Consider the following 24,047-nt stretch of genomic DNA (forward strand, 5'->3'; position numbering starts at 1 on the left):
TACATACCACTCAGTAAAAAAATGTTACGCAGTACTGGATTTTAAAATCGTTTCTTTTACAGTACACGTTTTACGTTGATATTATGAAACACAGCACACTTCACGAATTATTGAGAAAAAAAATGCTATGAAAGAACCTGTAACTTAAAGAATTGTTTATACTACATTATCAAATTAGTGATTTATAATATCTTTTATAATCTTTTAGTAAATTTTACCGAATAAAATGATAAATACAGAGTATAATAAATGAAGAAACATAATGCGTACTTAAAGACACACACAACAAATTTTACATGTAACTTCTAGTCTTATTTTTAAATTTTATTAGGTAGAAAGTTTCTTATGATTACTGTTTTGATGAAGTGTTATGTTTTCATAACACCATGTCTTGTCTGTGTCTTGACATGCTTTGATCATTTATTCATCACATTCATGATACGTAGCCCTACAAACAGAAAATGAACAGAAATTAAGGTGCATAAAGGAAAAAATCATGAAAATAATAAGCTGCAGAAATTACCTCTGCTTATCCATATTTCGGCGAGATAATCTTCTTCCGGAATCGTGTGTGGTTAATGTGTATCGTTTTGTATGAGGACGATTAGCCCGGAGTTCGCGTAAGTCGGTGGTTTTAGCTTTTTCTACTTTTTGCATAAATTTCTCAATGAGTTCAGGACAATTTAAATTCTCTTCTGGTTCCCATGTATCGTCTGCCGCTGTAAATCCTTTCCAACGAATTAGAAATTGTCTCGTTTTGTTCTTCTTAAAATGTACTTCTATAATCTTTTCAACTTCAAACTCCTTCTGTTCATTCTCATCACTCTTTTCCTCATCTGAATCAGCTGTTTCCACGTCTGAAATTAGTTACATAACGATTGGAATACATACTTGTTGCAATATTTTTTTGAAATCCCTTAATGCAGCATTTCCTAAACTATGTTCCGCAAAACACTGGTGTTCCGCGGAAAATGAATAAGTGTTCCGTGAAAAATTATTGTTGTTTGGTTTTAAACAATTAACATTTGAAAATGTTTGTTCTTTTTTTAACGCTTCCTACACTACAAGATAACCAAGGTGTTCTGTTACAATTTCAGAGTTTGTAAAGTAGTCATAGGAAAAGTTTAGGAAACGCTGTCTTAAGGCATACACAGTTCATGTTTATTGACACCAGACATTTTCAAGTCACATACGTAACAAGCATCTCATATTCAAGTTCGTAGATAATTTTGAAAGTTATAATTTTGTTGATGCTTGGTTCTTGTATTGTTATATATATTATAAAGTTAATATTTTTCATTATATAAGACTTTTCTTTTTGTCTCTTTGGAAGAAAATTAAAAATATATGTGCAAATTTTTACATACTTTGTTGAGTATTTTAAATAACTCGTATGTACTTTCTAACAGCCTTGGATATCACTTCAAAGGTAATATAACAAAAAGTACCATTTGCAATTTGTTTCTTTAGATTAACCTTTGACTTCTTAGACTTTCTGTCTACTTTTGGGGATTTTGTTTTTGATGCTTTTGAAAGAGTATCAGTTTTCTTAGATTTGTCCTCATCACTTTGTGATTCTTCTTCTGCTAAAAAGTCTTCAATAAGTTCTGGACAGTTCAAGTCTTTTTCTTGTTCCCAAGTATCGGAATCTTCATCATATCCTTTCCATCTCACTAAGAACTGTCGCCTGCCTTTAATAGTACGTTGTCCAACAATTTTCTGAACCTTTCAAATAAAAAACTTTTATTTTACAAGCATATAAACAAATTTACACAGATAAACTTCAATGTTTATAATATGGAACTAACTGAATTAATGATTTAGAATCAAATGTATTGCATTATTTTGAATCTTTTAAAACATTTAATAAACGAGACAAATATCTATTTATTCCTTATTTTCATATGTTCTTAAAAGTGTCAATTGTATCTAAATACTATTTAGATGCAACCAATTCCACGCTGACTGTAGTCACTTACGGGTCAGGTTTTCGTTTTGTTGGTTGCGTAAAGCGTCTACCGTACACATTCCCTCGACGGTACGTAAACAGAATGGTGTATTGTAACAACCGCGAAACAAGTAAGTACTAAGCCAAAACAAACCTCATACTCCTTTTCAACGTTCCCATCCTTTTTTATCGAAGGGGACTCCTTCAGATCCTCCTTTTTCAATCGTTTGTTCGCTCCACCCTTCCCAGTGTTCTTATTTTCATCTTCTTCAGTTGTTCGATCATCTTCACTTTCGTCGACTTCTTTGACGTTATGTCGGCCACGAGATTGTCGTTTTCTCGGTGTACCTTTTCGTGAGTTATCCATGTATTCTTCGTCCTTTCCTTTCTTTATTTCGTCGTCCCTTCCTTTTTTCAGTTCGTCGTTGTCGGACGTAGAAGGGGAGACGCCATTTTCCTCCGAACTGTTGTCGCTCATCGTTTCAGACTTCCTACGTTTGCTCTTCATGCTCAATCTTCGCATACTATTCCCACCGGCGATAAAACGTAATCTTCTTTACGGACCCCGTTCTAAGAAAATTGGAAATCGCGCGCTTTCACTTGACTATTTTATAATCGTTTATGTATACACCGTTTGGATTCCCACTCCTGTAAACAATTCGGAAGTGCGATACTGATTTCTTGCGCAGACGTGTCAAACCAAAAACTTCCAATCTAGCGCGGCAGACGCGGCAGACAAGGATAACCATCATGTTCAAATTAATATCAAAAAATAATGAATCAACGTCTTGTTCATGACTGTTTGTATTACAAATTCACACTACATTTTTTATATAATTTCTGGCCGATATTTTCATAATTGTAAAAGTGTTATAATATGACGCCGTAAATAATATCGTTAAACTTCCGGTCTTTATTAGTTAGTACTAATGTTAGATACTCCTGGTGTATGGCGTTTTATCTTTACTAGTAATTCTATTTTTACGATAAGTTTACACAAGATTTGCTTGAATGTTGTGTATATTTTATCGATTTCATTGATCACGTAATTCTAAATACCGTTTTAACGATTATAGTCATTCAAGTGTTACAACATCACAGAATAATAATGACTGCATCTGATGCGCATGTCCAAACAGAGAATAGATCGGGTGAATCATGGACTTCCCCTGTTTTGCTTCACAGGCAGTTTATTAATTTTTTCACTTTTAACCGTAAAATATTATTGAAATTAAAATATTACACAAATATATATGTACGAGGTACCACTGTCCAACTTGTCGCTGGAGTTGCAAAAGCCTTCGTTAGTTCTTCTTTCACCATCATTCGCCGTTACCATGGTGCAAGACGTGGGCTAAAGAATCGTAACATCTTTTGTGTTACAGTACATAACGCTACCGGTAATTCGCGGGGTAACGTTACTGGGAATCTCATGGTCACCTTAGCGTCGTACAGTTTCCTTGACGACGAAGTTACACTTTGCGAGAGGAAGCTTGTACATGAGGGGTCCGTAAACTGGACAGCGTTAATATAAGGCAGGGACCAACAATGTCTTCAAATTCCCTCCTGTTCATGGACAAATTTTGGGGACCAAAACTGTTTCCAAATATGTATGATATAATAGTTTCTACACCTATCATTCGACGAGAATAATAAAATTAGCTTAAGATCGACAAGAATACAGTGGATTTCGCTTATTTTGACTACCAGTTAATCGAGGCAGCCGTTTATTTGGGACAAAGCTCAAGGAACAAAACCTAATCGAATGTACTGTGATAGTTCGCAAATTGGGATAGACGCATAATCAGGCTAAAGAGCGTTAGTCGGATAATTAAATACACGTAGGAAAATGTTTAGCCAATAATGATTATTGTTTATCACGCTATTATATAAATTGCACTACGAGAGTAAACAATCAACGGTTTGATTATCGAATAATTTGTAGAATTAGAAGGGGCTTCAAATGTGAGATTTTTAAGAGTTACATTTAAAGATTTGTGATGTATTTTGATAACTAATCAACATTCTATGAGTATATGGGTATGAGTATCACTATATTAAGTTGGGGTAAACGGGTACCGAAAATTTTCCGTCTAATGTGTACAGTTCATTGAATCAAATTATCTACTATACACCTGCTTACAATACTTGCTATCATGAATAAAGTATATTCACGTTAGAAAAATTGTACTAACAACGCTTATTAAATCTTTCCGGCACGAATTGAGAATGAAGAATATTATGATCACATGAAGATGGAATGGAAGATGTCACAGGAAGATTTTCATATTTTCTTTTATAAACGTTACTAATTAACCGAATGATATCGGTGTATAATTCTACTTTTTAATACAAGTTCCCGATATAGTTATTCTGATTTTCTGCGTAATATTTGCAATGATCTGTACATACATATATATGTGCATATGTATTTGAATTTATATTGCTTCCGTTTTGAACTTCTGTGAAATATGATAAAAAAATCAATATATTTAAATGTTATTGTAGATACTGTTTTATGTTCGTAATTTTAATTGTAAACAAGAATTCTAGATTTTTTTCTACGTAATTTAGTACATGACTCCTCATTTTGATTTGAAAAGTAATGGGTCAAAAATGCATGGATTATCTCATTAAATAAACATCAATAGTATATTTAATTATAATGAATATGTTCTCTGCATTCTTTAATATGGTCTGAACAAAATCTATTTTTTCTTCCATAAATGACGCCATATCGAAAATAAATAGCGTGTATATAAAATTGTAACCAATATATTTTAAGCATGTAATTTAAATAAATTATTTATTCTTCAAAACCCACAATTTATATGTATTTAGTTTTCATAGTACGTAATGTTTCTACTTTTCTTAATTATATTGTAATGCTGTACAATATCACTTGCTGACGAAAATCGCGGCAAAAAAGTTTTTATATGTATACAATAATAAGATATTAGAAGATACTATTAAGTCGATATTTAATCAAGTATACGGCTACTGTGGTTGCTTTGGCGACCAGTAATACCTCAGTTATCACTGCCACTGTTAGGGTACAGGTTGTGTTACATTTTTGTAGATTACAGCTTGAATTAAATTTCTTTTAAAATTATGGCTAATAAATCTGTAACCACCTATGAAAAACCTCTACCACACATAGGTAAGAATGTTATTCATTAATTGTTCTCTTCTTGAAATCAAGATGGATATTAATATGTGCCTCCAGATACTGTAATTATTTATGTAAATATTTTTTATGATAAACATTACTAATTTATATAACAGGATTAGCGGACTGGTATGCAAAACAATGGGAACTTCAACAAGGTGCAGATGCCACAAGTGTAGAAGCATTTAATTTAAGAAATTCAGGAAAAATTATTCAGTCAGAAACTATGGTGAAAACTATATGGGACACGTACATGAATAATGCTCGTCTTGCCGATAGGTAATAGATTCCTTAGATTTTTTTGGAAAAAATATTTACGTATATTTTACATTTACAGGGTAACAGAGTTATCACGATGGAGGGAGTTACTTCAGAATTTATTAGATAAATTATTATCGGAGATTCGTTCTCTAAAGGATGAAAAAATTGACGCAGAAAAAGAATTAGAAACATTAAATTATCCTTTACAAGTAACAGCACAATGTATTTCAATGAGAGATTGTCGTAGGGGGACTGAGCTTACTTATGATGAAGCTGATACAGAACTGAAAAAAGAACTCTGTGTCATAGAGAATGTCAAACAGTCATTGACTAACAGGTATAATATTGATATAAAAAAGAGTGTAAATATTTGAATCACAGATTATTTTTTTGTAGAGTCCAAGCTGCATGGGAAAAGTTAAATCGTTTGGAGGAAGTTCGATTTAAAGTGGCACTGGATGTAGAAGATAAGGATGAAACTATAAAAATAGATAAAGAAAATCTTAGTTTGGATCGTACATGTGCAAATATTAGCTATAAACCAAATTCATTAAGGGTTCCAAAAAAGTAAAAATAGTGCCTTTAAATGAATTGTTTTGAATTAGTATCTATGTAAAGTAATTAACAAGAATGTGAAGTATTTACTTTGTACTTATAGTGCAATATCTTATGAAGCTTGGTTGGAACATTGTCGGTATTCCAAAATTTTGGCCGATAACGAATTAAGCGACGTGTACAGTTTTCGCGAGTCCATGAATGTAATGCGGGAACGCGCAAGAAATGACATTAAGGCTCAGCAGGATGTAACAGACTTCAGTTTACGGAAAAGAATATATCAAACACAAAAAGCTCGCAATGAATTGGAATGGCAAAAGCTTAAAGTAACTGTGATATCTAATATATATACGAGTACAATGGCAACAAAGCAATTAATGTGTAAATACATTTCACTGTAATTTGCAGATACAAAAAGAAATGGAAATCATGCAAAAAGAAATAGTGCGACTGGAAGATGCTCTCCTGCACAAAACTGATTCAATTAAATGCGCAGAAACAAGATTAGAAAATCGCACTTATCGTCCTGGTTTTGAGATCTGTCGTGATGAAGTAGACTTTGGTTTGAAAGATGAGGTTTTACAGTTGCGACAGACTGAAAAAGATTTGAACAAAGTTATCGACAATTCGAAGTATGTACACGAATTACACAATCCTTAGTTAATATGACCACCTAAAATACCTTCGTAATTCTTACTGATGTAAGAAAATGACCGAAGAAAACATATTTTGATGGCGCTAGTATTACGACGGACCTAATTCTTGATGTCCGCTACATTACAACATTTGCATCTTCAAATCGCAATATGTTGTTTTTAGTCATTTTACAGATACTTTGGGTGATCACATTATTTGTAATAACAAAAATCACATTATCAGTAACATTTATCTTACAGTAACTATTACAAGTAATTATTCTATTTTATATTCGTATTATTTTTTAGACAAGTGTACAACAATCTAGAAAGTTTACTTCTAAGAATTGAAAGAAATATAGATGATAAACAGCATTCGTTAGGAACGGATGTGATGTGTTTGGATATGCGAGCAACATTAAAAACTGGGGATAGAACACGATTACCTAATGAAACGGACCGTAACATTGTTCTTACGCGTATGGAGCAGGAAATACCGCTCGAGTCAGCATAATGTACGTGTAACTCTACTAGACAGAATTCTGCTTAAACACATAAAATGTGTGTTTATTGCTTCACATATCAATATATTGGTCTTACACGCTTCACTGTATTTGTCGATGTTTACGTATCGATATTCAAGGAATCTGGATTCGCCTTAATTAAACTGTACTCTGATATAAAAGAATCTGTCAATCCTGGTTCCAATGTTTTCACTGCTCTTCTGTGTAGATCTCCAACTTTCTTCGGATCACCATGTTTCATTTCAAACTTGATGTAATCTATCCAGATACTTGTGCTAGTTTTCCCAAATTGTAACGTTGACATTTCCTGGCATTTTCTAATGTATTTTAGTGATAGCTCAGGTTGCATAAGTTCCAGTTCTGTCATCTTTCTATGGAATTCAATGGAGAATGGTGGTTGCAAACAGAGATTGTTATAAACCTTCCGTGCTGCTTGTATACCTGAAATAAATATCTTATGTAATATAAAACTATAAATTGTAATTTTATTAATTAGATGTACAGACTTTTTGTTAAAACCAGCCATTCAATATAAGTTGGTTTTATTTCTTGAGCTATATTTGGATGACCCTGTAAGGCTGCTTGAAATATTTCTTCTGTTTTTTCAGGACTTTTTGCTTGTACATGTAATATTTTCATTTTCCACAAAGGTAATGATTTTTCTCCAAGAACCTGAGTTACCTAAAAGTCACATTATAAGTCCATGTGCATGCATAGGGTACTGTATGTGAAGATTACAATGTACCTTTGAAAAAACAGTTTCAGCTTCTTCTTCTTGTCCTGAGATTAACAAGTATCTCAATCTGGCATGCCATAAACTTACACTACTTGGTATAGCTTCTGTAGCCATACATAGGATCTCTCTTATTTTCTTGTCAGTGGTTTCATTTTTTTGTTCAACATTTAACATGTTAACCTATGGTACACAATTATTAAATGTTATAAAACCTCATTGTTCTTTAATTATATTAATAAAACGTGCAAAAATGTTCAAATTTGTTGAACTGTGCAACTCGAAGTGGTACTAACCCAATGTAAATAATATTTTTCTTTCAACTTCTTTGCTTGGTGTGCTTGGGCAAATGCAGTTTTTAATAACTTTCTTTTGAAGTTTGGCAATGATCCAGCTTTCTGATTAATTTCTATCAAACATTCTATATAAAATGTCCACATTTCTTCTGTTTTAATTTTCTTAAGTGCTGTTTGGTATACTTTATTACAGGACGTTATACGGTCTCTCAAGGAGGTCTGTTCTGAACTATCAATTTCCATACTTGTGTCACTGAGAGAAGGTTGAACAAGCCCTTCCAACTCTCGTCTTGCCATTGTGTCCCACATTAGGGGTTCATGGGCATATTCCTGTATCATATCACTGCAAAAAAAATTTCATTAATATACATCTAGAAGATGTACATTTAGTATACTTTTTTTTTACCTACCTAACAATTTTATTTTGTAATTTTTCTGTGTTATTGTGTTCTTTTGCAATATTAAGTAACTCTACTATGAATATAATATCTTTGATACATTTTGATGCTTGCTGATATATGATATAAGCTCTCTTTAGTCCAATAGTCATATTATCTTCTGCTGGTACCACAGGGTCACTACTGGTTTCATTCTTTTCATTATTAGATGATGCCTCATCTAATTCTAATCTAAATTATATACAAAGTAGAGTACAAGAAGTATATCAATTTGTTATGAAATTAAGATCACTTAGACACTACTTTACCTGTAAGCATCAGTAAATAATAACTGAGAAGTTGGATGTATATGTAATCCTCTAAGCAAAAATTGACGAGCAGTCTGCTTATTTTTATTTTCTTCTAATTCCCAACGAGCCGCAATGTGCCAACATTTTGGTTTATCCTGATGAACTTGCAACATTCTACCTAACATGTGACTAACACTACTTTGAAAATGCTGTCACATTTTATATTAACATTCACTAATTACAAATAATTAAATACAATAAAATTGTTGATGATTTAAATAAATACTTACAACATGCTTACAAAATTTTATATAAGCAATCCAAAAACGTATGTCATCTTGGAATTTAAATATAGCTTCTTTGTACAAATTATTCATTTTGTTTGTAATGATGTGATCAATATTTGACTTCTTTTGGTTAATACCAAATTTCTAAATGAAATGATACTAATGATTAATAACGTATTATTAACCCTATACAAAGTATAAAATATAAAGAATTAAATCAACATACATCTCTACGTTGCTTGATCAATTTAAGGAGATCCATTAAGTACTGTATATATCGCAAATAGTCCTCTTTGGTTTTTGTATGCCGTTGAAGTTTATATTCATTCTCCTTAAGTTTTTTCGCAATCCCCCTACGCGAATTACAGTAAAGTAAATAACTACTAATTTTAAGTAAACAAATTTGGTCAGTTGCTTTGAAATTTAACCTATTACAGTTACCGAATTTCATTTTTGTCAAATAGTTTGATGCTTTCCATGTGTTCTAATTCAGGGATCATATCCTCACATCGTTTTTCCACGAATTCCGCCATAGTAGCTTCTTTTTAATTATCCAGTATACAAATTAATAAATAAAAATTGTTCCAATCGTGTGAACGCGTGTTTACCAGTGTTTACTAATGATTACTTCATGATCATTTGGATCATTCATGATTACCAAACCATCGACTACATAGGTATAAAATAGACCTAGCATCCAATGCTTTTTTCTGTTCCATGGTCTAGGGTGGTCCAGGGGCTACGTAGCCTATATGAAGAGGCTCGTTACGGTCAGTTACGGCTGATATGCAGCTATTACGTTGTCGAGATTCGATGAAGAATTATCACAATGTAGCTCGGTACATACATGAATCGATATTTAAATTAGCGTGGTGTACACAGCTCCTTGTTTTATTAATAAGATAGATTTTTTCTTTCACATGTATAGTAAACAGAGGAATTCGTCGCCTCTTAACGATGCATAGATCGAGGCCTTAGCTAGCAAGCGGTGCCATCTACAGAACATGGAGAAACCGGAATATAAAAGGAAGTGCAAACTGGTGCAAACATGGATGTGGATACGGCGAGCGATAATACGTCTATAGATGACAAAATAGACGATTTTTGCGAAAATCCGACGAGAGATGCTTTAACGGAAGGTTTAATGAGTCTTTTGAAGCCAACGGTGGATCAATTAGACGAAAGAATTCGTGCCACAAGGTATGCAAAGTTGCTGTAAAGACAATCGTTGTGCAGGAAATAAATTTGTGTACATACAGTCCTCATAGAAATATAGCGGGATCGTAAATTAACACTTCAAGCAGCGACGCCGATTAATGCCGCAGCACTCAGCTCCGTGTCCTGCAATCTTTTGTTGAGTTCTGTACAATAAACAAATGCCCATTTATGACTGATGGTATTTCATTTACAATTAGGAACACACATCCTCGTACAGCCCTGTCTGAGGTTTCAAGTTCTTATCTCCTCATATTTTTGTCAATTTCCGTGTCCCGATACACGACATGTTTACCTTATCGTTCGACTGATTTTACGAGTACGCTATATTTCTGCGAGGACTGTGTGTATGATTCCCGCTCCAAACTATTTGCGCGTATTAAATATTATTACCGTATCCAGATTTGCAATTCATTGCTCGTTATTCGCACAGAATATGTCAAATAGAATTGAAGCAACAAATCGAATCTCTGACAGAAGAGTTACAAAGGATTAACGAAGCGTTGCAGTGTCCATTGGAAACGGATTCCTATGTGAAAAAACTTATCAACGCTAAACACAAGATAACGATTGTGAGTAATATATTACAAAGTACACAGGAGCGATTAAACAGAATTCATCAAGCAGTAGAGAAAAACACTGCGAAAAGAAAGGCATTGTTGGATCATAGTTCGTTGTATGGTAATGCTACAAATGTTTTGGATAAACAAGAAGGGACTGAAATGGAAAAAGAACCTGGGCCATCTATAGAACAAGAATAGGTAGCGCCGAGGCGATCATAGGTTATTTGTTATACATCTATCCAGTTGTGTTAGCCTAGAGGTAGCCAAGGGTAAAACTTTACACAGAAATTCTTGTATGTTTCGTACATATACATTATGGATACTCCGTTGATTAATTTGTCTAGAGACGATGTGAACATGGTTTACGAACCTTCAGAGGATTCTTTCCTCTTAATAGATGCCTTGGAAGCTGATTTAGAATTTTTCAAAGACATAAAGCCCATGGCGTGCTTAGAAATAGGCAGTGGATCTGGCGTTGTAATTACTGCCTTGGCAATGGCATTGAACAAATATTGTCGGCCATTCCATCTCGCGATTGACATTAATGGCAGTGCCTGCCAAGTTACAAAGAAAACTGGTAAGCTGAATTCAGTGGAACTAGACGTCGTGCAAATGGATTTGTTGAGTTGTATATGCAGCAATTGCATCTTCGATATTGTGGTATTTAATCCGCCGTATGTTGTAACGAGCGACGAAGAGATTTCAGACGGAAGGTTACTGTATAAGAGCTGGGCTGGTGGTACAAACGGTAGAAAAGTTATGGATCGAGTATTCCATAAAATTCCTAATATTTTATCGCGTACTGGAACATTCTACTTATTGATCATTAAGGAGAATGATCCAGACGATATTTTGCGAATGTTTAAGGATTTAAATATGAGAGGCGAGGTAATAGTGGAAAGAAAGATTAGGGGTGAGCATTTGTACGTTTTACGTTTTAAAAAAATCATGTAATATGTATCTTCCTCGAGTACGATGGTTTGTGTGATAAACAGAGAAATTTTTTTGTCATGGAAGTAATTCGTCAGTACTTTAGTCATAGTTTAAAGCTCGAGGAACATATATCGAGAGTTTATCTTGCAAAGGAGATGCGGTACGTCAAACCCGCGTGCAGACGATCAAATGTCAGGCGCGAGAGTGATGTATGTGATACGTGTATAAAGTTAGAGATATTAATTGTTGTTACATTCAGTTTGTAAATACATATTTTACTAGGTATGTACTTAGATTGTCACTCCATCTCGTATTGAATGTATGTAAAGTATTGTTAGCTCAACATTGTTTTTCATTGGGAAACAACACAGAGTACAAAGTACTTTTTATCCTTTCCATGGTTGTACATTTTTAATCGTATTTAGAATTCCATTGCTTTCCTATTCCACCAAGAAATGCTTCTTGAAAATTACGTCTTGTTATAAAGGAGCGTATAGATAATAAGAGTAAGCAGTGTCTTTAAGAAACATTATAATTTATTTGAATTCAGCTAAAAAAATACGTCAATAATCTATTCTATCATCGCTTTATGCTTAAGAGTTGGATATCGTGTCCCGATGTACGAGAGTTACGCGGAAACAACTTTATCGACTGCTGTCAAATGCGTCAGTTGGTTATTTCGTAAATCGACACACGAAATATGGCTGTACAGTCGAGTAAACGTTATCATTTTTGTAATAAATTGATGGGAATGTGCGAAATACGTCGCGAGGGTAACAAGTAACGCAGTGTCCGTTAGAAATCGTGCGTGTGAACAGAAATGTACGTAGAGCACAGATCGAGCTGGCAAATAATGTTCGTATTAAAAAAAAATGTCGAGGTGGATGATCGTTGCCCGCCAATAGACGCGCACAATACAAACAGCGATACATCTGTATCGGCAGCAGGCGTAATATCAATTAATTCGAGCAGTACTTTTTACACTAAGTCGCTTCTTTGCGAGAAACATAAAGGGTGGTGTGGTTTGTCAAACGGTACTGGCTGCGGTAACATATGTCGATTATTACCCCGACGTTCGACGGTGGTAAAAATGTGTGTTAAAGGTCTACGAGTTTATACACTTCGATCTGTAAAGTCTTTGCAATTTAACGTAGAATACGAGCGCGCTGATCGTCGTTACCACCATGGTGCTCAGCATGAACGAGATCGCGAGGAAGAATCCGCTGTAGGTCATGCAAACGTTCGTCCTGGTTCTCGAGACTTCTTCTATATCGGTGTGTTCGAGGTGTTCCAATAGCTGGTTACTGGCTTCGGTCAAATCGTCTACCATGATCACTCTGAAGCCTCGTGTGACGCGTACCGGTTCGGACAGAAGCACCGCCGAAGTATTTGAGGGAGTGCTCGATGGCGTGTAATTCACCGATCGACGCCGTCTGCCCGGTTCAATTTGCTGAAAAGTATGGGGGTTTAACATTTTCGATGTAAATTATCAGATTCGATCGTCTGTCCGAGCCTTACCTGATCCGATTCTGGACAGGGTTCACAATCGGTTTTGCACAACTCGACGTTGCACTCGATGAACAGATCCATCACGTCGGGGAACTTGAACGCTTGGAAGTAAGCGTACGCGATAATCGAGGCCCCGGTGTTTCCGGTGTCGTTCGTTTTTTGGAACGCTCCGAACAATTTCGGTTTAAGTATACAGCCTCTTTCGTCCGTTAATTGTATAGTGTTAGCGGACGACTCGTCACGAGCGATGCAGTCGCGTACTTGAAGATCGAAGGCGGGATCACCTTCGACGGAAACGACCAGAGTCATGGTCTCTCCGATTTTCACGAGTCCGTCGGCCGCGGCCGCAAACGGACCTCTTCCGACCTGTATGTCCAATTTAGCGACCGCCGTATCACCGCTGAACGTTACGATCTCTTGATTGAGCATATCGACGGAGAAGTTGACCGTTAACGCTTTATTGATGTTTCCCTCCCAGAGGCAACGGACTCTTCTCACCGTGTCCCAGACCTCCTGAATGCCAGGCTCGTTCTAAACCGAGAATAAGAAACCTGTTTAGTATTTTATTTTCTACGCTATGATAAGGGGTGTCCCGTTAATTTGCGACACCCTGTATTTCGTCTTTCTCGAAACGTTTACCTGCAAAACCAACACGTTCTCGAGATAAGCTTGGCCAGCTTCACCGGCAAAGTCGTTGATGAATTGAGTGCCGCAGGAATCCAGATTCACCGTGAACGAATACTTGGTCTGGCCCGAATTCTGTTCGACGTACCTACACTCCGGGTTCATGAAGTAACCCTGCGAACATTCGCGTCGGATCAGTTAAGTATCGTTCAGCCAGCATATTGTAAGATCCGCTGAATACGTCAAAGATCGCTTACTTTCGAATAAATCACTCCGTCGAAGACCCTATTGAATTCGATGTTGATGGTCATCATGGTTTTGCTGCACTCAACGTCGAGAGCGTGGATATGCGGCGGATGTTTCAAGTCATCGTCGTCCTCTGCGACTGTCCCCTCTCCTGTTACTGTACCAGTGCCACTCGAGCCTGCGACGTATCGGAATACGAATAATTTGCAAAATTTCTTGCGGTAAACATGGAGAACGCATGGTAAACATGGATCGTTAGCTCACCTTGTCCGCTGGGAGGGTTAACAACAGTGGGGCCGCTGGTTCCGCCGGAGTTGTCCACAGGTGGAAATGCTCCGCCTGGGGTGGGGGATGGAAAACCCGTGGAAGCGGGGTATCCAGTCGCTTGGTCATACGAACCCCCTCCAGCTCCAGGTTCAGGGGTTGGGAAAGAAGGTCTAGGATTTTCGGTGGGGTATCCGTAAGTGGTGAATCCACTACCCGCAGCCGGATATCCGCCGATCGAAGCGCTTCCGTCCGCGGACGGGCCGTAAGAAGGACTAGCTTTTTGGGTCGAATAACCGTACGTAGCTGAAAATCCACCGGGTGTCGAGTAACCGTAATTCGTCGAGATTCCAGCTGCCTGAGCGGCGGTCGGTGATCGTGGGCTGGTGGTCGAATAACCGGTCGATGGTGGCAGATAGGTTGTCGAGCTTCTCGTCGAACTGAACGGTGGAAACGCAGAGGAACCGGAGTTGGAGTAGGAGGGCGGTGTAGGTCGGGGGTTGTACGAGGTGGACGGTGGTCCGTACGGCGATTGATTGTTCGGCGGAAGGTACGTTGGTCTTTGGGTGGAGAACGGTGGAGCTTGAACGGTGGACGGCTGACCGGATGGGAAAGCAACGTTCGTCGGAGAGAAACCCGCGGACGGCCTCTGGTAAGGGTAACTCGTTACCTCGTTTTGCGTAGGGGACGAATAGCTCGGCTGTTGTCCGCTCGATGGAACTTGGAAAGGTCTCGGTCTTTCTGGTGGCCTTTGAGTGCTGTAGGGCGGCAGGTATCCGGACGGATCCGACTGCTGACGAACTGTAAGAAGATCGATCTCGAGTGTTAGAATCATGGATTTTTGACAGATTCGCGGAGGCCGACCGATCCAAACTTTAACAACGACGCAACGTTGCCTGTCGCAAAAAAGGATCGACAGAAATTACCATGAATTATCATCCAGAACCTTTTTGCTTTAAATTTTGGATCGCGAGACCTCGATCATTTCCACGCGTACCTGTTTGCGCTTGTATGTTAAATGAGTAGTTACGAGTGCTCGATTAGTTTTCCTCTGGGTTTCAATTATTACACATACGTGTACAGTGTGAGGTTATTGATAAGCGTGTGCGAAGGTATGGTTAATCGCGTTTAAACAGTTACCGGTTGGATATCTAGTCTTTATCAACCGTGCTTTCGTTCACCGGAATATCATTCGAACCACTGATTCGTCTGCCTATCAGGGTACCGTCACTTATTCCCCTGTGGTTTTTACCACGTTTAATCGCTCCAGGTTCGGGGTATTTTCATCGATGCGTTTCATCGCGCAGCGGACGTGGATCCGCAGATTTTGATGTTCGAGAGTTATTACCCTTTTCACGAATTCGAAAAAACCGAGCCTGAAGTGATTCATCGAGGATCAACCAAAAGGTTACGGGCATAGCGGAGGGACGCAGTGCTCGTAGCACCCCTTCGTTTCACCTCGAAGGGGCGATTGGACGTGAGAAGTTCGTTTTTTTTTTTGGAGAACGTACTTTTACGTGCGCCCTGCCGGTAGATCCCTTGAATCCACTCTAGGATATTTTGGGCCATCACGTCCGCGGGCGACGCCGGAGCAGCTCGCTGGACTCTCGAGTGTGCTAGTGAATTTCAAACGATTGGTTTCGATCAAACTGATTCTCATCGTCGTCAGTTACGATGTCGCTTAAACGAACAGGGCACGACCTCCTCCGTACTCCTGACACGCGGCTGCGCTCAGGACAGCCAACACCGCCAACGCCGTCGCGGTTCCCTTCATCGTCTACCTGTAACGTGAGACCTTTCAATCATTTCTCTCCTGTCGGACCCCTACGTCGAACAGTGTTTCAGGATCCAAATTTAGTAGCTCATACACGCTTCTTTAGTTGAAGAAATTTTTAAATTTATAATATTGAAGTAGAAGTAACGAAAGAAATTTTGATCAATTTTAGGGATTCTCTTCGATTACGTTATCATTCACTAACAGTGTGCTCAGGGTCTTCATGAAAGTATGAATTTGTAGGAAATCTTTTTTCTACTTTTTACTCAGACTGATGATGTTAACTTTTTGCTCTATGATTTTTTTAGTGCCTTCGTCAATAATTCCCCGGAATCAAAAGGAATTCTTGTATTTATGATAATTGTACAGTTACTCTATAAGTCAAATATTAATATCAGCAAACTGATATATAGTAAATCATCGATGAATGCTCGAAGGCTCCCCGACACTGATAAGGAAAGGTCCTTCCTCTGGTCATAGGTTTATGAAATATGTAATGTTCAGTGCCGAGGAGCCTTTGAACACTCATCGATGATTTACTGTATAACTTCGTCGAACAAATGAACGAACGATTGTCAATTTCACTTTGACTCAAAGAAGACGAATAATATTTATGTTTGGTGAAACTATGTTGATATCGCCACCACGAGTCTGACTCGATGTTTTAAGCCGAGGGGTTAAAGATGCTGAGGAGAACGTTGAAAAATATTGCCAGCATAGATGAGAAACCTTGAATCTTTCGCGTCCTCGATCCAAGGCTGCGAGTTCACGGTCTACCGAGTACGCAAAAAAACAATGGAAAGTATCCCGGGCAAGTTGCTGGTTCACCTTCCACACGAAAGGTTAATTAAGAGCGAGCGCGTCCGCGCGAAATTCGAATTTCGCGCTAGGTTTCTCGGCGAAGAAACAAGAAAATGGAAAATTCGTTTGCCCGCGATATTGACGCGACTCCCGCGATTCGTTTCGTCAGCATTTCGACGTGAAGCTTAACGAGTATGGGGAGACGCAATCGCTAAATAGTTTTCACGATTGTTTCGTTTTTCTCACGTACATCAGAAGCGTTTCGTCAGATCAGATTACGAGGGGAGCCGCAATCGCCTGGTGTCTCTAATCCCTCTCTAACGTTTCGGGAACCGTCGAAACATCAACGTACAGACTCGATTCGCGACTAAATTCGTTTAACGAGGAACGAGCTTATTACAGTAAAAGCACGTTTATTGCAAAGTTTGGAGTTGTAGAGGGTTAAATTTCCAGGAATACTGCCAATCGTTCGTTCATTTGTTCGACGAAGTTGTACAGTTAATTATCGATGAGTGTTCAAAGGCTCCTCGGCACTGAACATTACATATTTCATGAACCTATTACCAGAGGAAGGACTTCTCCTTATCAGTGCCGGGGAGCCTTCGAGCATTCATCGATGATTTACTGTATATAGAGTGGGATCTATACATTTTTTGATCACCTTAACTATCTCCGTTATTCCTAGAGATATCAAGAAATTTCATTCAAAAACTAAGTTAGTATCGAAATATTTTATTCAAACAATATTATATATACTTTCTGCGATGAAAAATATGCGGCAATGTATCGCGTTGCTTCCTGGACGACAGCGTGGGGTGGCAGCTGTGTGAGAAATGTGAGCTAGGGGGCGTTCCTATAATAAAATAGCCTGCACTAAACGAGCTTCTACTGTTATCCCGATCGCTGTGAAAAATTCTCTCGTACGTTTTCGGCGGTAAATTCGGCGGGTCAATCGGTCGCGATAAAGAGCCGCTGAATGGTCATTAGTCGTTGGGTCGCGTGCAGAAACGGAAACCGAACGCTCGACCCTCGGGTGTCCTCTCGAGGATTTCAATTCTCGGAGCGTCGACTCCGTAAGTTGCTTCGGTCCCCGATGGTTTCACCGTAACGCGAACCGTTGGGATAGAAAGTTCTCGCGGCGGATGTATCAGATACGGAGATGGCTGCGCCTCAGGAGGAACTCGTTGGAGTTTGTCCCCGCCGGGGAAACTCGAAGAGCACTGTCGCTTTCGACGAAGGTGAACTTACGAGAGCCGGAATATCCCGGTAGGATCCGGACGCTTTCCATCGCGTCGCATCGGTTCGATTCGGTTTCGTCGGGGGAATCGGCCCTCGAGTGAAACCGAATCGTGACGCGCTCAGCTTCGATCGCCGCGTGGTACGTTCCTCGTGGTCCCTCGGAAGGATCGTCCTCGTGGATCGCAGCGGCGTCGCGGTTGTCCGGGCAAAAGTTCGAAAAGTCAACCGGGGAATCGTGCTTAGCCGAGGTGAAAGGTGAAAGTCGCGGCTGCCTCGTGCCTGCGCGCGCGGCGTAGGTTATATACTTATTCGCCTCGCAGGAACGGATCTAGCGAATTCAATCGGAAATCACGCGTTGTATTGTGTCTTTAAGAGGTATAGTGACTTTGTAAAAACAGCAGGGGGTTTGGGTTCTTTGCGTTTTTAATAAGGGAAGAGTCCCAATGTGTCCGATTTTGATTTTAACGGGGTTTTGTAAGATGATAGTATACAGCAGGGTTTCCCAAACTGTGTTTCGCGATAATTTGGAAAGGTTTTATCATAGCGTTCCATTACAATTTTCGGGTTTGCGAAGTGTTCTATTGCAGAAAAAGTTTGGGAAACCCTGGTATACAGGGTCCTAATGATATGTGTGAAATATTAGGTGTAGACTTAAATAGTTTTACATCTTATGAAGGAAGAAATATTTCAAATTTGAATGTTACAAAATGTATGTTAGACGTGTGGTAATAGAAAGTAAATGGGAGCAAATAAGTACAGCCTCGAAGAAGTAGCAAACGACACGTTTAACGGCTTGTACCCTTAAAGGTACCACACAGAATACTAACTGAGAGGATCACAACTAAAGTCACTGTACTTCGAAGGGGCACTTTACACAGTTTGCCATTCGTATTAAAATAAAAATAAGAAATTATGTTTGCTATTCTTATTCCTATTACAATGAAAGTATGATTTAGCTTACGGGTAAATTTCGTGCGAGTCGATCGACTGTTATCAAAGAAGAAATTTGCGTCAAGGGAACATTATCGTCGTGTGCCGCTGCACGCTGATGGCGAGCAGTCGTTTATACTGGTTCCTATCCGTCCACGGTCGCACGTCGGGATTCATTAAAATACAACCGCGTGTGAGAAACACACGTGGGAGAGGGGGGGATCTAACGAGTGGTACAAATGAGATTCCAATTTAATTAGGATCGTGCAAGTTCTTTAAACGATGTGTCCGGATAAAGAGATTGCGAAGATCGGCCCCGCGACGTGGGGAATAATGAAAATGAAATTGCGGGAATCGAATTGCACGGATGGAAATATGTGAAAGTTAATGGGTTGCGTAAACTTGTATCTAACAGCGGCGTGTCGTTCGTCAGTAAGGATGACATCAAATAATAATAATAATTGATAGCGGTTTCAAAAATCGAGGAATTGAAGGAACGGAGGAAAATTCCAATCAGATTTGTTCTAAGCGGAAATTTTGATCGATATCCGGTTTTATCAAAATAATATTTCGAGAAATATCAGCACGGTAGCGATCGAACTTGTCCGCCTAACGCTTTACTTGGGTCTCGTTTATGTCGTCTCCATTACCGGTGTAATGAGGAAATTTTATCGACCTTTCACTTTTGAAAAGCAAACTTAATTTCGCTGGACCGTGGCCGATATGAATCGCGATTAAAGTTGACGGCGCCGTTGAAACGCGAAACGGATCGATGGATGATCGGTCGACGATATTTCCTGCAGCAGAGACAGCAAGAAAGGCACGTATTTTCTGAATGATAAAAGAAGATACAACGTGAATATAACTGACACGTTATGAACTTCACGCGGAAAAAGATGTCGCGAGAACGAACGGTACAGTAAGTCCTCGATGAATGTTCGAAGGCTACTCGGCACTGACAAGGGGAGGTCCCCAGGTGTAACGTTGACTCTTTAACGAGGTTTATCACAGTGATGAAATAATTCTGAAGCCAATGATATTTGTTTCAGCCGCATACGGTCATTAGTTTATGAAATATTTAATGTTCAGTGACGAGGAGCCTTCGAACACTCATCGAGGATTTATTGTATTCAAACGAACCGAATGAGAAACGATTGGAAAAAGGGCAAATGTTTTCTTTATCGGATTGTTCACGAGTAGGAGTAACTTTTATAAAACGACGGCGTCGAACGGGGTTTTACAATTAGCCAATTCCAGGCAGTGAATTGAAAACGGTGGAGCAGGTTGGCAGGAGAGGAGAAGGGGAGACCGAGTGTCTAGCCACGTGAAGCGTGGTCGCGCGCAATTATCATAGGAAATTCTTGAAGTTTGCAAAGAGTTGCGCGTAAGGTGGTTGTTTGCGGTAGCGGGATTAGGCAAACGTGGCGTGCACTTGAGATGCTGCGGTTTCGTTCAATGCTGACGAGCGACGTTTCGACCGAATGCGGCGTCTTAATAACGAGACGGGCGCGGCGGTACTCGTTTATTATCCGATTTCATAAGAAGCCGAATAAGTGTGGCCCGTTTCGTGACTGTACGCGGCAACGATTCACGGTGGCGTTAGACGAGTCGGGCAGATCGTGTCGATGGGACACGCGTTTCGTTAAGGCCCCTTTCCCCTTTAGCGGCCCGAAACAAAAGTGACACTTGGGAATTTATTTTTAAAAAATGCAAAGGTGATATTATAAAAGAACAATTTTGTTTCAATTTCAAATTTGTGCAACCTGGAAAATTGTAGGTGGCGCTAATCGTTGTTGATCCGAATATATAGCTGATTCAATGACAAAAAGAATGCCACAAGAATAGTTAAAATCGGTTAGTAACTTTTTATGTTACGATCGGCACCGTTTGTATACAGTGCAATTTCGGATCACTACTATTAGCGCTACCTACAATGCAGGAATATTGAAACAAACATTTTCTTTATTAACCTGAATGTATAATAAATAAAGATCAGAAAGTTTTTCTACCGTATCTTTGATTTCTTTAAACAAAATTCCTAAATGTCACCTGTTTTAGGGTCGCTAAAAGGGAAAGGGGCCTTAAAGCGATTCTTCCTTGAACGAAGGCACCAGATTTAACGATATAACGAAACAAGAGAACAATTGGATCGAAAGCGTATGTAAATGACGAAATGGGGGAATTCCTGTTTTAACGATAAAGCGTTTGCGCGGTGGCGATTCAGTTTCGAGCGTAAATGTGGGTCGCGATGGCTCGGTAGCGATAATCGTGCTAATCGGAAACGAGCCTCTAAATACGGTTGCGAGAGAAGATCTACCAGTGAAAACTGTTACGTTCGATAGGTCTGGGTTACGAGGACATCGATTGCCTTACGCGGCGAGCCCGAGAAAAGTCGCGGTTTCTACTTCGCAATGTCAGCGGGTAGAGAGGGATCGGTACCGGAGGTCGAATCGAATACGGGTTTCAGCCACCGCTCGCGAAGAAAAAGACACGATCACAGTTTAAGGAATGGAGTGGTGAATTTTCCCTGAAGATCGTGAACCCGTCTATCGTTATCGATTACCGTGTGTCGAATCCTCGAGGGAGGGAAACCAGAACGAAGAAAAACGCGGCTTTCATCGTGTGGTTACGATTCGCGACTGGAAAGTATGGATTCGAGGTCCAGAATGAAAATTTAGCAGTTCATACACTTATTTAGCTGATGAAAAAAGTTTTCTTCCTATTTTTGACCGGGACGGTGACACAAAACCTGAGGAGAATGATAATTCATGGAAGAAATCTTCCATGGTTAATGATAAAATAACTTTTATTTTCGATCAGTTCAGCTGTGCAGTTTTCATTCTGGACTACTGTGAGACGTGTGGGAAAGATGATTCGTCGTCCTGCAGGAGTGGCAAGATGAACACGTTCGCTACGGGTCGGTGGCCGCGTTTGGTTCGTGGATTCGGAGTCGATAGACTCGCGTATGCGCGTGTATCGCGTTTCATCTCGAGCTCGGTTGCGGAAAACCCATCGTTTTTGACGTTCTCGCGATCGAACAGCGAAATCACATCGAGTATCGTTCAGTATCCATGGAGAACGACGTGAATACTGTGTCCATGGTTTACGGGAGAATTTGTGGGCGCAACGAGGGATCTAAGTACATCGACATCTTCGCTTTTTCTCCGTGGACTCGGGGGGAGAGGGGGGATCGATCATTTCCTCGACGAATTGCGACAACGTTTAACTTGCGTTTCGCAACTTGTTAAGATCGTCCGCGATTTTCTGAGGGATCCCCGCTGTCCCACGTTCGTGGACCTTGCGGCGATCCGACCGCTGAACGGCCCCCGGTTTTGCCATTTCGAGTTCCCACTTGAGGACGCGATTATTTGCCGGTTTATTGCGCGCATCATTAACCCTTTCGTTTAGAAATTATTGAAAAATTTCCGAAGAAATATTTTGTTGTACTTTCGTGTACACCCACGAGCAAACACGGCTTCCGCTAGGGGAAAAAGTGATCTAAGGGAAAGACCTTCTACCACTTGGTCTCGGAGTTATTGAAACTTATGCGAAATTAACATTTGATTTAACATTTATTTCAGTATTTGAAATAAATTTACCAAGCAGTTGGAGGCTTTAAGCCCTACATTATTTTTTCCCCTACTGGAAGCCGAGTTTGTTTTTAACAATTGGAACCGTCTAATGGCATTTTTTCATTCGTTGCCATTTGACAGCCTTGTTTACTATTATCACAGTTATGTATAATAATTCTCATTATAATCTTATCATTCATAATGAAACCTAATATTTCTTATCGTTGATCAATAAACTCTCTTGACATATTTGAAAGAAATTACAGTTTTCTATGATTCTGTTTTACTTCGTAATTTACAATACGCAGTCATTTGGCAACGAAAGGGTTAAGCCGAGAAAGACATTGCGTTTTCCGTTTTCCACTGTACCTGCCAAATAGATCACTCGCGAAGTCACAGCGGCAGGGAATCCGTTTTTTCGCCGCGTTCCGATAGGAGAAAGTCCGGGGGGCATTTGGGATGTCGAAGACGTTGCTGAGGTTAGAAGATAAATATCGGGAACGCGACACGAGTTCATTCTTTTCATTTCATTTCAGAGTCGATGGTTCTTGCCGCAAAGTGTACGCGAAACAACGATTTCTTTAGACAAGTATTTCCATTTCGATTCGGTTTTCGAGATTGCATCACAGACTAGCGTCGATAAATCAAAAACATTCCCCGACGCGTTTCTCTCGGCGAAGGTAAGCTAGTCCTTTTATCCGAGAGGCGGTAACACGTTTGAAAACGACTGAACCCCGGAGGCGAGGTTCATTGCGGCATCGGGGACTTGAATTTTTCTTATCGATGCCATTGCGTCACGATATTCGGCGAGGAACGCGTGAATAAATGTTTCCCCGCGTACCATGTAACTTGCGACACGTTCTCGCGGAGGTTGTCAAAGGTTGCGAGAAAAGAGACAATGATCATGGTCGAATTATTGCCATGTCCCACTCGAGGCGGTGTTTCTATCAAAATTCGCCCACGTAAGAGAGTTCGACTCTTTATGGGGCGACCTTGAGCATAATTTCGCGCTCGAGGGAATCACGCACACTTTACGCGCCACGAATAACACCGTTCGTCTTTCGCGCGCCTATTTGCTCGCTTTCTTCGAGACTGGAAACGAGCCTATCGTCGTCTCTCGTTCTCGCTCCATTGACAGATTCGCACGGATACTCGCTGTCGCCCACGCGTAGTTACAAGTTTTCTTTCCCGTTGTTTGTTCGTTCGAACTGTCGCCGAAAGATACATTGGAAATTCGAATGGGTCGATGTTTCATTTGACGGTCGTTTTAAGTAAGAATGA

General features: G+C 39.5%; 6 protein-coding genes across 6 annotated transcripts; 3 read left to right on the forward strand and 3 right to left on the reverse strand.

The window, feature by feature from the left end:
* Positions 1 to 388: 388 nt before the first annotated feature.
* On the reverse strand, positions 389 to 2,636 carry LOC107186559 (chromobox protein homolog 1). The gene is made up of 4 exons (XM_015574454.1): positions 2,103 to 2,636; positions 1,449 to 1,725; positions 524 to 857; positions 389 to 448 (listed from the first exon to the last, which is right to left on the reverse strand). The coding sequence occupies exons 1-4, from the start codon at positions 2,469 to 2,471 to the stop codon at positions 421 to 423; spliced, it is 1,008 nt and encodes a 335-aa protein (XP_015429940.1). The 5' UTR covers positions 2,472 to 2,636; the 3' UTR covers positions 389 to 420.
* A 2,270-nt stretch (positions 2,637 to 4,906) lies between these two features.
* On the forward strand, positions 4,907 to 7,092 carry LOC107186525 (tektin-B1). Its single transcript, XM_015574413.1, has 7 exons — positions 4,907 to 5,108; positions 5,234 to 5,396; positions 5,455 to 5,715; positions 5,775 to 5,945; positions 6,037 to 6,259; positions 6,342 to 6,565; positions 6,878 to 7,092. Exons 1-7 carry the CDS (start codon positions 5,060 to 5,062, stop codon positions 7,080 to 7,082), a joined length of 1,296 nt encoding a protein of 431 aa, XP_015429899.1. The 5' UTR covers positions 4,907 to 5,059; the 3' UTR covers positions 7,083 to 7,092.
* A 100-nt stretch (positions 7,093 to 7,192) lies between these two features.
* Positions 7,193 to 9,718, reverse strand: LOC107186526 (U3 small nucleolar RNA-associated protein 6 homolog). Its single transcript, XM_015574414.1, has 9 exons — positions 9,538 to 9,718; positions 9,323 to 9,449; positions 9,100 to 9,240; positions 8,828 to 9,018; positions 8,532 to 8,750; positions 8,122 to 8,464; positions 7,838 to 8,008; positions 7,599 to 7,773; positions 7,193 to 7,533 (listed from the first exon to the last, which is right to left on the reverse strand). The coding sequence occupies exons 1-9, from the start codon at positions 9,627 to 9,629 to the stop codon at positions 7,193 to 7,195; spliced, it is 1,800 nt and encodes a 599-aa protein (XP_015429900.1). The 5' UTR covers positions 9,630 to 9,718.
* A 426-nt stretch (positions 9,719 to 10,144) lies between these two features.
* On the forward strand, positions 10,145 to 11,072 carry LOC107186472 (SNAPIN protein homolog). The gene is made up of 2 exons (XM_015574335.1): positions 10,145 to 10,296; positions 10,745 to 11,072. Exons 1-2 carry the CDS (start codon positions 10,145 to 10,147, stop codon positions 11,070 to 11,072), a joined length of 480 nt encoding a protein of 159 aa, XP_015429821.1.
* A 117-nt stretch (positions 11,073 to 11,189) lies between these two features.
* Positions 11,190 to 12,166, forward strand: LOC107186604 (hemK methyltransferase family member 2). Its single transcript, XM_015574502.1, has one exon. It carries the CDS (start codon positions 11,190 to 11,192, stop codon positions 11,826 to 11,828), a length of 639 nt encoding a protein of 212 aa, XP_015429988.1. The 3' UTR covers positions 11,829 to 12,166.
* A 746-nt stretch (positions 12,167 to 12,912) lies between these two features.
* On the reverse strand, positions 12,913 to 16,224 carry LOC107186473. The gene is made up of 7 exons (XM_015574336.1): positions 16,152 to 16,224; positions 15,962 to 16,066; positions 14,451 to 15,251; positions 14,198 to 14,364; positions 13,956 to 14,114; positions 13,326 to 13,847; positions 12,913 to 13,257 (listed from the first exon to the last, which is right to left on the reverse strand). The coding sequence occupies exons 1-7, from the start codon at positions 16,222 to 16,224 to the stop codon at positions 12,913 to 12,915; spliced, it is 2,172 nt and encodes a 723-aa protein (XP_015429822.1).
* Positions 16,225 to 24,047: the final 7,823 nt, after the last annotated feature.

Source organism: Dufourea novaeangliae, unplaced genomic scaffold (genome assembly GCF_001272555.1).
Source record: "Dufourea novaeangliae isolate 0120121106 unplaced genomic scaffold, ASM127255v1 scaffold65, whole genome shotgun sequence".
Classification (NCBI taxonomy): Eukaryota; Metazoa; Arthropoda; class Insecta; order Hymenoptera; family Halictidae; genus Dufourea; species Dufourea novaeangliae.